At 43.3% G+C, this 14561-nt stretch overlaps 1 protein-coding gene across 1 annotated transcript in view; it reads left to right on the top strand.

The window, feature by feature from the left end:
• The window catches only part of LOC116374414 (teneurin-2-like), a 92898-nt gene extending 78718 nt beyond the window's left edge, over nt 1-14180 (top strand). Inside the window, exons 3-4 of the mRNA XM_031826990.1 lie at nt 7601-7948; nt 13939-14180. Of these exons, the coding sequence (XP_031682850.1) occupies nt 7601-7948; nt 13939-14108 (518 nt within the window). The 3' untranslated portion in view covers nt 14109-14180. The remainder of the gene's footprint in view (nt 1-7600; nt 7949-13938) is intronic.
• The last annotated feature ends 381 nt before the right edge of the window (nt 14181-14561 follow it).

The raw sequence follows: 14561 nt of genomic DNA, 5'->3' as shown, positions 1-14561 counted from the left end.
CAGGCAGAACAGTTGATACTGGAGCAGCAGCACGGCCAGGTGGACTGGGGACAGCATGGAGTCATCATGCCAGGTAGTCCTGAGGCATGGTCCTAGGGCTCATGTCCTCCGAGAGAGAAAGAGAGAATTAGAGAGAGCATACTTAAATTCACACAGGACACCGGATAAGACAGGAGAAGTACTCCAGATATAACAAACTAACCCTAGCCCCCCGACACACAAACTACTGCAGCATAAATACTGGAGGCTGAGACAGGAGGGGTCAGTAGACACTGTGGCCCCATCCAATGATACCCCTGGACAGGGACAAACGGGAAGGATATAACCCCACCCACTTTGCCAAAGACAGCCCCCACACCACTAGAGGGATATCTTCAACCACCAACTTGCCATCCTGAGACAAGGCTGAGTATAGCCCACAAAGATCTCCGCCACGGCACAACCCAAGGGGGTGCGCCAACCCAGACAGGAAGATCACGTCAGTGACTCAACCCACTCAAGTGACGCACCCCTCCTAGAGACGGCATGAAAGAGCACCAGTAAGCCAGTGACTCAGCCCCTGTAATTGGGTTAGAGGCAGAGAATCCCAGTGGAGAGAGGGGAACTGGCCAGGCAGAGACCGCAAGGGCGGTTCGTTGCTCCAGAGCCTTTCCGTTCACCTTCACACTCCTGGGCCAGACTACACTCAATCATATGACCCACTGAAGAGATGAGTCTTCAGTAAAGACTTAAAGGTTGAGACCGAGTCTGCGTCTCTCACATGGGTAGGCAGACCATTCCATAAAAATGGAGCTCTATAGGAGAAAGCCCTTCCTCCAGCTGTTTGCTTAGAAATTCTAGGGACAATTAGGAGGCCTGCGTCAAATGCCTCTCCTGTGAAGTAATAACGCCTAGCATCCTGAAATGGATCACATACACATCATGACCAAAAGTATGTGTACACCTGCTCGTCGAACATCTCATTCCAAAATCATGGAAATTAATATGGAGTAAGTCCCCCCTTTGCTGCAATAACAGCCTCCATTATTCTGGGAAGGCTTTCCACTAAATGTTGGAACATTGCTGCAGGGACTTGCTTCCATTCAGCCACAAAAGCATTAGCGAGGTCGGGCACTCATGTTGGGTGATTAGGCCTCGCTCGCAGTCTGCGTTCCATTTAATTCCAATGGTGTTCGATGGGGTTGAGGTCAGGGCTCTGTGCAGCCCAATCAAGTTCTTCCACTCTAATCTCGACAAACCATTTCTGTATGGACGTCGCTTTGTGCAAGGGGGCATTGTCATGCTGAAATAGAAAAGGGCCTTTCCCAATGTTGGAAACACAGATTCAATCATCTAGAATGTCATTGTATACTGTAGCATTAAGATTTCCCTTCACTTGAACTAAGGGGCCTACCCCAAACCATGAAAAACAGCCACATACCATTATTCCTCCTCCACCAAACTTTACAGTTGGCACTATGCATTTGGGGAAGATAGCCTTCTCCTGGCATCCTTCAAACGCTGATTTGTCCATTGGACTGCCAGATGGTGAAGCGTGATTAATAATTTCAGAGAACACATTTCCACTGCTCCGGAGTCCAATGCCAGTGAGCTTAACACCACTCCATCCGACACTTGGCATTGCGCATGGTGATCGAAGGCTTGTGTGCAGCTGCTCTGCCATGGAAACCCATTCCAGGAAGCTCTCGACAAATAGTTATTGTGCTGAAGTTGCCTCCAGAGGCAGTTTGAAACTCGGTAGTTAGTGTGATAGTTAGTTAGTTAGGACAGATGATTTTTACATGCTATGCATTTCAGCACTCGGCGGTCACGTTCTGTGAGCTTGTGTTGACTACCACTTCGTTGCTGAGCTGTTGTTGCTCCTAGACCTTAAAATAACAGCACTTACAGATGACCGGGGCAGCTCCAGCAGGGCAGGAATGTGGCAAACTGACTTGTTGGAAAGGTGGCATACTATGACGGTGACAAGTTGAAAGTCACTGAGCTCTTCAGTGTTTGTCTATGGAGATTGCATGGCTGTGTGCTCAATTATATACACCTGTCAGCAATGGGTGTGGCTGAAATAGCCAACATTAATTTAAATGTGTGCACAAAGTTTTATATACACTGCATTCGGAAAGTATTCACACCCCTTGACTTATTCCACATTTTGTTACGTTACAGCCTTGTTTAAAAATGGATTAAATACATTTTTTTTATCTTCAATCTACACACAATGACAAAGTGAAAACAGGTTTTTAGAAATGTTTGCAATGTACTAAAAATAAAAAACAGTATTCAGACACTTTGCTATGAGACTGGTGCATCCTGTTTCCATTGATCATCCTTGACATGTTTCTTCAACTTGTTTGAAGTCCACCTGTGGTAAATTCAATTGATAAGGTCCCACAGTTGACAGTGCATGTCAGAGCAAAAACAATGCCATGAGGTCGAAGGATTGAGACAGGATTGTGGCAAGGCAAAGATCTGAGGAAGGGTACCAAAACATTTCTGCAGCATTGAAGGTCCCAAAAAAACACAGTGGCCTCCATCATTCTTAAAGGGAAGAAGTATGGAACCACCAAAACTCTTCCTAGAGCTGGCCACCCGGCCAAACTGAGCAATCGGAGGAGAAGGGCCTTGGTCAGGGAGGTGAACAAGAACCCGATGGCCACTCTGACAGAGCTCCATAGTTCCTCTGTGGAGATGGGAGAACCTTCCAGAATGACATTCATCTCTATAGCACTCCACCAATCAGGCCTTTATGGTAGAGTGGCCAGACGGAAGCCACTCCTCAGTAAAAAACACATGTCAGCGCGCTTGAAGTCTGCTAAGACCATGAGAAACAAGATTATTTGGTCTGATGACATCAAGATTGAACTATTTGGCCTGAATGCCAAGCGTCATGTCTGGGGGAAAAGCGTGGCGGCAGCATTATGTTGTGGGAATGTTTTTAGTGGCAGGGTCTGGGAGACTAGTCAGGATCGAGGTAAATATGAACGGAGCAAAGTACAGAGAGATCCTTGATGAAAGCCTGCTCCAGAGCGCCCAAGGTCTCAGTCTGGGGTGAAGGTTCACCTTCCAACCCGACAACGACCCTAAGCACACAGCCAAGTCAATGCAGGGGTAGCTTTGGGACAAGTCTCTGGATCTCCTTGAGTGGCCCAGCCAGAGTCCGGACTTTAACCCAATCTAACATCTCTGTACGATACCTAAATAATAGCTGTACAGCAATACTCCCCATCCAACCTGACAGAGCTTGAGAGGATCTGCAGAGAAGAATGGGAGAAACTCCACAAATTCAGGTGTGCCAAGCTTGTAGTGCCACACCTAAGAAGACTCAAGGCTGTAATCGCTGCCAAAGATGCTTCAACAAAGTACTGAGTAAAGGTTCTGAATACTTATGTAAATGTGATATTTCAGTTTTTTATATCTAATAAATCAGCAAAAATGTATAAAAACCTGTTTTTGCTTTGTCATTAAGGTGTATTGTGTGTAAATTGATGAGGGGAATTTAAAAAAAAATCCATTGTAGAATATGGCTATAAAATTGGAAAACGTCAAGGGGTCTGAATACTTTCCCAATGCGCTGTACATGTATAGTGTATTAGAAGAACTTAAGCAATAAGTCACAAGAGGCTGTGTCATGCTGTGTCATGAACACAGTCACAGGTAAATGGCATTGTTCGGCCCGACGCGATAGTAGAGGGCCAATCAACCTATTTACCTTTAACTCTATCAAATAACAATAACAAAAAAAACATCAATTCATACAATTTAATTCCAAATCGGGTTGTTTGTTCTTTTGGTCATGTTGCGACAGATCGTTAATCATTTTTGCATAGTTGCTTTGCAAAAATGACTGGTCATCCGTTCTAAACAAAATAGTTGCTCCGTAGGCTTAGACAATGCTCTTGTCAAACATTGAATCTGGAATGACTAGCTGCATTTTTGTTTTTAAAAATATTTTTGTCTATTGCCATTTACTTGAATATGTCCATGATAATGACGTTGATGCGTGATTTCGACTGGCTCAGAAAAAGTTGTCTCGTCTGGGCACCGTTCACTCGATGCATGGTACTAAAGAGATCAAAAATGAAACATTAACATATATGAATCCCCACTATACCAAACTAAATGCTAGGCTGGAAGCAAGGTTGAGATACAAGAGATGATTCGGCAACATGAACATGATATTCTTATGGAGGCGCAGTGATCATTTCAGATGGAGCTGTTAGCAGGCATAGGTGTGTCTATGACGGCCAACGTAGCACGGCTTGGAACGCTGCTCGCACAATTAGCATCCAGGATCCAAACAACCAGTTTTATAAAGTACAGTACAGCAAAATACAAAGAATCTTGACTGACGGTAGAGTTGTCCTGTCTTCTTGCCCACCCACTCAGCCTACGTGGAGCTGGCCCCCATCGGCATCAGCTATTTCCTGTCAGGTATGCACTACACAGGTATGTGCCACAGCCATAATGGAACTGTATCCCCTGCACCTGCCTGGGGGACCTATACAAGTGTATCCTTCCTACCCTACCCCCTCTGTCTTACTCTACCTGTTGTGTACCAGTGAAGATTCCTCCAGTGTTCAGTCCTAAATAACCTAACCAACTCCCCTTACTCCTTCTGTGGGTGGGTTCAGATCATCTTCAAACTTGTTTGTTGTTTGCTTATCGATCATCTGAACATTTATGCTTTGTGTTCCTGTTTGTATCATGCCTGTGTTAAACGTTGTAATATTTCATGTGCATCTTACCTCACACCAATATCGAATACTCACAATTATACAGTGTCTTGTGTTGAAATCCCATGGCGTTCAATCTGAGAATATGAGCTGTGCACAGTCATCTCATATTCTGCTGGTCTGTACAGTAGACACAGGTACACGTGGATCATGATACATTTATCCTTCATGATTGGTATTTCCATTGTTATTCTTTGATACTGCTAATATCCGCTCATGATGTCTTAAAGGCACAGTAGAGTACACAAACCCATATGCTGTAGTTGCGAAGCCCTTCCCTTTTAATGTTGTTCATTATCAATTCACTGTAGTTATCTAATGAGCTCTTGTTATTAATTGATTTCCTACTTTTCAGCTGATTGCAAGAGATCGCATCCGCGGCGTTGTTTTAATTAGTGCAGCAAAATGTATTGGTTGAGCATGCCTTTTTGCTCAATTTCTTATTCTGGAGCTGAAACCTAATTGGGCCTCTGTTGTTTTATTGACTCACTGTTGTACTTTTAATTTCAGGTAATTGTTTTTGTCCCTACACTATTGTCTACTCTACACAACTTGTGTGGATAACCCATAGGTCTTCCTCTGACTCACTGTCTCAACACATAGTTTGAAGAGCCTTATTAAGGGATTGTTGATTAGATGCTATTGTACTCGTTGATTAGCTGCTGCTGTACTTCTACAAGCAGTAGGAGTGGGGAAAGTTTTAGTTTTCACATTGACATGCAGCACTGCTGCTGCTATACTTTCTCCATCCATTACTTAGAACCCCCATCTTTTCCCTTCTGCTATGTACACACATACACACACACACACCTGGTGATGGCTCCTGTGTGATTGTGTCAGATTGTTATTTAGAGCAGAGTTGTATTCCATGTTATTGCTGAAGCATTTCTCTTGCCACAAAGCTTCATATAATGCTACCGCTTTAAAGATGGAATCATTACTAGAAACAATAGCAAAGTGGTCACCTCACCTGTGCTTTCAGGGGAAAAAAGCTGAGGGATGGGCCTGGAGAAATGTAACCACTCTCAAATTCAAACTGAGATCTACAGTGGGGAGAACAAGTATTTGATACACTGCCGATTTTGCAGGTTTTCCTACTTACAAAGCATGTAGAGGTCTGTAATTTTTATCATAGGTACACTTCAACTGTGAGAGACGGAATCTAAAAAAAAATCCAGAAAATCACATTGTATGATTTTTAAGTAATTAATTTGCATTTTATTGCATGACATAAGTATTTGATACATCAGAAAAGCAGAACTTAATATTTGGTACAGAAACCTTTGTTTGCAATTACAGAGATCATACGTTTCCTGTAGTTCTTGACCAGGTTGGCACACACTGCAGCAGTGATTTTGGCCCACTCCTGCATACAGAACTTCTCCAGATCCAGCTTTAACATTCTTTTTTTATTCCTTGTACTCCTCCTCCACACCACGACCTGTCTTCATTCATCCTCATTTTCAATTCATCCTACCCAAGCCACAGGGTCTTTTGGCAATTTTGTCATAATAACCTGGACCATTACTATATCTCTGTTATGTCTCATTTCTCTCTATTACACAATTCTCTGACCATGGAGCAGGAGCATCTACCGGTCAGCCAAACAAGTCATAATGAAAATTACCCCCCCCCCCGTTAATTGAATTGCTTCAGATCTGCATAGTTGAGCAGTGCTTCCACTGCAGTCATTTGACTGTGGTGCTGCACCATGGCAAAATCATTGCTGTCACGGCAAACAAAATAGGCAAACATGCATTCCGACAAGCAGTCAATGCACAACTATTCTTGCAATTACTTAGAAAACAGCAGTTGTAATGGCCTTTTGTTAAAAAGAAGGGGATCCAAGCTTTCCATTACTACTTTATTTATTTTTCAACTTCGAAATATGCGCAAACTGCACCCTTTTAAACCCAGAGTTTTTAGCAGCGGCCTGGTTAAGCACCTTACCAATCCGCAATTCACCATGAGTGCATAGGGGAGAGTGGGGTTAAATGTAACATGGGTCAATTGTAGGGTTACTTGGGGTAAAACTTCACCCTTCCTCTAAATCCTTTTTTGGGGAGTGACTTTTAAAAAATAGTGATGAGACGGATGACATTTTTTTGTTGAGCAAGAGTAGTGGCAACCAGGTGGCTGGTTAACCCAATTTACTCGAACTGGTAGGCCTAGATTATATTCACTGTGTTGATGAATGTTACATACAGTAACATTCATCAACAGGATGCTAACTAGTTAAAAGATCACATTTGCGGTCGAGCTAAAGATTAGACCAATAGGATAAATGCAGATATGCCTCCCCGTGCTTCAGCCTATTTATTTATAGCCACTATACTGCATCAGTTGGGATACAGGTGATAATGCTTATTGCTAATAGCATACCTTATAATATGGACCATGCATAGGCTATATGCATGGTCCTATATGTACAAATTATTTGAACAAATCATTTTACCAATATGTTATAGGGCTCATCTGGTGGGGGAAATTATGTTGCCAGCATATTTTTTCCCCCATTCATTTTGGAGTAGCAGGTCCTTTTTTTTAAGTCACCAGAACAGAGCTTCTCAATCCATCTACATAAAACATTTCCGGGAGGACCCCTGGAATTTCTAATACAGCTCTTTGTAGATGTCCACACTGAAGTAATGTGGGGACTGAGCTTGCATATGATGCCCTTTATCTGAGATGCTGTTTTTAAAGAAATGCTAACATTTCAGCATTAGCACTAGCACATCTAAATGTCACTTCTCTTTTTACGCCTGCTTCAGCCTGCCTGCCCCACAAACCTCTCAGAATAATATGCATACACATACAGCACCTACCCACCCCTCCTGCCCTGGGTGTAACTGGGTTGTTGCTGTTCTCAGGGAGCTTCACACTGGCGGAGCTGGGAGTGAGTGACCAACAGGCCCAGCACCAGCACCAGACCCAGCACCAGCACCAGACCCAGCATCAGCACCAGACCCAGCACCTGCACCAGGCTGCCTACCACTCCTCCCACTCAGAGCTGGGCCTGTTGCAGCAGGGCTACTCCCTCAGCACCGGCTCCGACGCAGACTCTGACCCAGAGGGGGTCATGTCGCCGGAGCGTGCCGTTCAGCTGTGGGGGGGTCACGGGATCAAGTCCCGTCGCAGCTCCGGCCTCTCCAGCAGGGAAAACTCAGCCCTCACACTCACCGACTCAGACAACGAACACAAGTCTGACGACGAGTCAGGTAGGACAGACAGAAAGAGAGAGCGAGAGAGAGAGGTGGGGAGGGAGGGATTGGGGGAGTGGAGAAAGAGCGATGGAGAGAGAGGCTGAGAGAGTAAGGGGTAGCTGAGACTGAAACCAACAGAGAAATGTTGTGAGGGTGGGTGTCATGAAAAATGTATGGACACAAAAAGACAGAGCTCCTTGGAAGTGCACTTGCAGTTTTTTGATGCATATGTTTTTCTTGACTTAAAATGTATGTCATTGCTACCAAGCCCATCTGGCTGAATGTCACTAAACACTAGTGCTGAGCAATTAAACAAAATGTCTGTTTATTTTTTAAATAACTAATTGACCAGGGTCAGTTCAATTATTTGAATTCCATTTCAGATCGACTGGGATACAGAGCATTTGCTTCATGAGCTATCTTTACCTGTAAATACATGACGTAAGATTGATAGTTGATATTCAGTCATAAAAGTATGCCTCATTTTCTTTGAATAACTAGTAAAATTGTGATTTTGCCAGACAGCATAGGCAGCAGCTCTATAGAGATGAGATTATGACTTGGAATTAAATAATAAAGTCATCAAACAGGCCAAAAACAAGTGTAATATACACAACAACTGAAATATTTTATTAAAGTAAAGTAATGTGAATAAATGATGGTTAATAAGGGATACATAGTAATGGGCAGTCACTACCATCATGGGACTTGTATTAATTGTTTTATTCTGTGTTGTTTACAGCATTCAACCCACATAATGGTTAGTGCATTTAATGTCTAAAAAAAAGAATCAAAACCGAAATCGAAAACCGTGAGAATTTTTTAATAATCGACCCGAAACCAAATTGACCTCAAAAAGCACCAATCGCTCAGCACTAATGAACACAGTCTCAGTAACTAAATTTACCAATTAGAATTGTTTTTGAATGGACCCAGAGCATTAGAGCCACCAACACTGGATCCTGATCGGGACTTTGATCAGATTAAGTCCTGGACACGATTTCCCCCACTGTGTTGAGTCAGTCAGCCATGCTGCTCTGCCTGGCATGGCACCCTCCTCTGATTGACAGAGTCTCTTAGAGATCAGCTCTTTTGCTTCTTCTCGGTCTCTTCCTCCCTCTATCCCGTTGGCTTCTTCTCCGCTAGCCATCTCTCTGAAACCATCACCACACACAGAGAGAGCATGCTACTGTAGAGTATACCAGCACCACTCTGACTCTCATTTCTCACTAACGTCCCAATAGTATGCATACTAGGATGGCAATTATTTTGGGATTGCTGCCAATGAGAATATACATTTAAGTGATATTTTATTGTTTTCCTCTGGTCCCTTCTCCTGCATCTCTTCCTGTGTTTACTTGGGCATCGGGGGTTTGCGTATGTGAAATGATCTGTCTTTTTCTTGGCCCCTCACCTGTACACTCTGAGCTTGGCAGTAATGGCAGGTTTTAGAGGAGAGGTGTTGGAGTTCGATTGTGATTTGTGTTTAACACACGTTTGTCTACCTGATTTATATACCTGGTTGTGTTTGTAATTTCTAGACAATGGAAGGTGATCCCGTTGTTTGATTCTGTTAGAACTCTGTGAGTTTGGGGTCATGAGGACGCATTCTGTGGTCTCCACGTAGGTGTCGGGCGTCACTTCACACTAACAATAGTGCCACCCGGCTCACGCTGCAAATGACGTGGTGCTGATTTCCACTGGGGAATCATCTGCATTGTTCACAGTACAAATGTGCATCAGGGAGCGATCACAGGCCTTTGTGGAGCCTGCTGATGTTTTTTCTTTCCATAAAAGGTTTATTTTTCTGTGTGAAAGCCAGAAATTAAATCCCTGCATCCACCAAACACCCTAGCCTAGAAGTTATCTTAGAACAGATCCCCATGCTTATCCTTCAAAAAGGCCACGGCACTGCATGATCCATTTTAATGTGCCTTTTTTATAGATTGGTTCATAAAGTGTTTGTGTAGATTGAATTAAATGCGCACGCAGCAAGACTCCAGACACTAATGTATTCTCACCATGGGAGCTAATTAATAAGGACAGCGAAGCGAGCGTTCGATTTGATCAAGAGACCACGGGATGAGTAGCGCTAGAGTGCAGGGGACTGTTTGTCCTGTGTGTGAGACGATGCAAAGCGAGGCGAGGGGGGCACTGTCTCTCTCAGTTCTGCTCATTATCACCTTACAGTGTTTCATGGTTGTTCTTGGGTCAAGGGGTCCTCTTGGCGAACACAGCTGAGATTAACTGAACCATAGTGCTGTCGTCACCATGCCCAGCGACTGACTCCAAGTGACTCCCCTTCATCTGGCCTGTCAGAGTGTCACAGACTTCTGTTGGCCCTCTAGCTCCTCCACAGCGCCTGCTGCCTTGCCTCGACTCTCCCCCGCTGCCTTCTGGGAGCTGTGCCTCTGTGCCAGAGACGCAATGAGAGAGGGCCCTGCACGCACGCCACAGTGGAATAAAAACAATTGGCTTGTTAGCATCCCGGCCCTCATTAAAACAGCAGGATTTGTCTGTTATTTGTTGTATTGAAAGTCTTTGAAGCTGATATCTGAGTCACAATGCACTGGTGCAGAGGCATTTTCTCCATCGGGTAATGGCAGACTTCATAACACAATAATTGTCAATATAGAATACAACTTGGTCGGAGACAAAGTTTGTGAAGAGCTGAATTCATTATATTAATATTGAATGCTAATTCACAGCGGGGGAGTATAAGGGGTTGTACAGTGAAACACAACTTACTGCCATGCCTACTGGGATCAGAGAGGAGTGTCAACTACAGTAGCATACAGTTGATGCCACAGGTGTATCTTATCAACATACAGTAGACTACAGCTTCAGTTGTTGCTTACAGTTTTTGACAATTGCTTCCACATGATTTCTGAAACTATGGCTCCTTTTCTCTAGACTCTACACACAAAACCCCAAAACACACACACAAAACCCCAAAACACACACACAAAACCCCAAAACACACACACAACATGCAAAACGTCACACATCTCTTGCAAAACAAAACTTAATTCAAAACTATTTTAACTCTTCTCAAAATTGTGTTTTTGCATCAAAACTCTACACACAAACCATCAAATTATTAGCTCTTATACACATCAACTACACACAGAATTGACAAATGTAGAGCACTACTATCTTGTGTCTTTTGCATGTTCAGTGTGCAGTGGAGTCCACGGCAGTTTATCATAGCACTCACACATGCATGTATGTGCACAAATATATACAGTATGTATGCATATTCAGTATATATTTACACAATAAACAGAAATGCAAGGTTTCAGTAACAGACCAAATGCAGATTTCAGTAACAGACCAAAGAAATACAGTAGAAGATAAACAAATAGGCTTGTCCTCTTCCTCATTTTCCTACTTGTCCTTCTCCTCGTCCCCTTCTTACTCTCTCTCCAAAATTGGCCTCCATTGTTGTCCAAACCAAGAAAGCCAACCTGAAGCCTATTTATAGTGCTCAAGCTCTTATTTCTATGTGAAGAAATGAGCTATAAGTGTTTTCACACATGAGCACTGGGTTTAGGTAATCGGTAAACGAGTGTGGCATTTGGAATGGCAGTGTTTTCCAAACGAAACACAAGACCTGTTAGTTTTGAATGATGTGTCTAACGTCGAGAAAGTGTGTTTTAGTGTTTTTGCAAAAAAGTGTGCTTCACAATTGCAAGCTGAGTGTAAAGCGTATAATGTGCTTGCAGTTTTGCAGACTTGGTCTGAAGATTAGGTACATGAGTTAATGGTTTCACTGAGTGTGCCTCAAGTGCTACTTTTAGTGTGTAAGCGATTGTAAAAAAAAAAACTGTAATATATTCCACGTGACCATAGTATAGCATAGATTCCATGGGTTAGGCACTCAGAAATCACACACGTGTACCTGTATGTTGGTGGATGTAGTCATAATTTCCGATGGAGTGCATGTAGGAGAAGGCTAGTGGGAGACTGACAGGTGGATTCCTATCTATCTAGTTATAACATAATCACACATTTCACTGGCTTCCCACATCTCATTAACAAACATCAATCTAATTATGAAGAGATTTGTTGAATTTAACAACCTGGGCGTGTCTGCCTGTCTCCCTCTTTAAATCTCTACATTGTGTCACTTGGATTGTTAAATGAATGGAAATGAGCATGTCTGTCTGTCAGTAATGGAAAAGGATGGCGCAAGTGGGCAATCATTAGTTCTGAAGTCAAATCTTAGCTATGGTTTCCAGGACAACCATCCTCCTTGAAACAACATTTGGCAGGCCCTTTGGGTCTGGGTGTATTTCAGTGTGTGTGTGTGTGTGTGTGTGTGTCAACATTCATCCTCACTCCTGTGAATGATGTCTCAGGTTGCCATCGGCTTGGTTGTTTCCCAGTGGGATTCCAATAGTAGTGTAGCTACGGCACTGGAATGAAGGGCTGCTAACTGTAGTACGCTGTTGCCGGACAACCCAACACGACTGACAAAATAACATTGTGAAAGAGTTGTCATAATGTAGGTTGGCCACACATTCTCCTCTTTTTTAAAGAATAGTTCTGCCAAATGTCACTAACTTAACAGTCAAAATGTTCTCCATATCACGCGTGTTTCTTTCTGTCTAATTTTGACAAGAGTGGGAGGGTGAGAAGTAAAAGGGGCCCTCATTTCATTTTATTTGTGCGTGCTGAAAGTGTTGGGATTGGCAGCCAGCTAGGCTAACGTTAGTGCAGCGCAGCATGACAGGAACAGGGGCCCAGCCAGGCGAGGCATTTCCTGGGCACAGGTGTGACAGGCGCTAATGAATCCACTAATGGCAGCCGTTCCCCTCCATGCTTATCTGTCCCACTTCTATCTATACTGTTATTTCACGATTGTTTACAGGCCATTAGCATTTACTATGTGATAGAATAACACACACTGGGCCTTTACTGCGGTTGCCTGTTGGGAAAATGGCGGTGACAGTGCTGAACGTTTATTTAACGTGTCGACGGCTACAGCAAAGGAGGTAATTGAGAATTGATTTAGCAATAATGACTTTTCATATGTTCCCCTGCACAATGCTGATGCTGTCTGATTAACTTGCGAGACTGCAATTTGCCACTTAATGGGGTCTGCCCTTTCCCTTTGCAAAAGAGGAGCTGACTTTTGGAGTTGTGAAAATTCACTGTTTGAAATTGTCATCGTCTGCTCTGAAAACCGATCAATCTTTGTCTTGTTTTACTTGTTACCATCAAAGACAGCGATAAGAGCTTTGTATTGGCGAAGGATGTGGAACCAGGGATTGGCTTTGTGGTTACCGCAGTCAGACACACTGTCTGTAGTCTCTAGTAACTAAGGGGATGCTGTTATGCAGGGTAGTTAACATAACTTCACCATTTACACACTCCATTTGTAAAACCTCTCAGATTAAAGATTGCTTGCTGGGGAATGCGCAGCTGTTTGCATTGTTTGCATTCTTGTGACTATATTATATTTGCACTCATAACGTGCAGGGAGCATTATGATATTCTCAGGCACGTACAGTACACTGATGTGACAAATGATGGCAATGTGGAACCCGGCAGGAAATGACACATTAGATAACAGTGTGCCACATCTCTTTTACCAAGCACATCTGGTGGCAGATTTAGTCAATACAATAAAATGTCAAAACCACAATGAGACTCCGGAATGGAGCGAGAAACCCCACTGCTTCTTTAAATTGGATTCCATGTTCGAGCTCGGAAAATGGTCAAGTCTAGGAGTATGTGAGAGCACCCAGTGTATAGATTGTGTTGAGAGGCATGACTGACAATGTGTTAGTTCTAGATAGGGACCAGACTGCAGATAGAAACTTGGGTTACCAGGATGTTAGTGTTCAATAATAGGGATGTAAAAAATTTTTTTTTAAACTTTAAAAAAAAAAATCTTGTTTGTGTGGGGGGAGGGGGGTCTGTCTACTTGTCTTCATATTTACCATGCTGTATTTCCTTTTTGTTCTTATTATTCAAATGTTTGTGTCTTCCATCTCAAGCATACTTCGATGATGAAGGGGATGATGAGGATGAGGAGGATCTGTACAGTCCCCACCGCTTCAGTAAGTGCCAACTCACTTTCACCCCTCTACTGTGTACTGCAAAGGCATCTGTGTTCTTACTACAACGGTGCCTTTTACAACCTTCATCTGCAGTTGTTACCTTTTGATACCACCATCAAACACACTGTTGTGAATTCATCCTTCATGGCATTGTTCCAGTGCTCTATTGTTGTTTTCATCCTTTCCCGTTGTGTTGGGCTGAGTGTGTTGTTGGGGAAGGCCTTTTGTCAGGGTGTTCATGCATCCAGGACATCAGGTCCCCTGTGAGCGGGAGGAGGATTAGCTGCACTCCTGTGCTGTGGCTGTCAGTCAAGGGAAGAGAACAGGGGACAAACAGGCACGGACACTTAGTGGCAGTAGCCTGTTGTAACTGAACAGTACTGTTTTCCCTGATGCGAAGTTGTCACACAGAGACAGATTGCTTTCTTCATAAACCACTCATTAGGAACTCCATTAATCACAATTCCTTAAACAAACCCAGGGCCAATTAGCTTCTTTCATCTGGAAATACCAGTCATCACTGAATTGCTTTTCAGTCCAGCTATTTCAGGCATTTTACA

Source organism: Oncorhynchus kisutch, linkage group LG6, assembly GCF_002021735.2.
Source record: "Oncorhynchus kisutch isolate 150728-3 linkage group LG6, Okis_V2, whole genome shotgun sequence".
Taxonomy (NCBI): Eukaryota; Metazoa; Chordata; class Actinopteri; order Salmoniformes; family Salmonidae; genus Oncorhynchus; species Oncorhynchus kisutch.
Note: the sequence above shows the minus strand (reverse complement) of the source record. Positions and strands in the feature narration are given on the sequence as shown.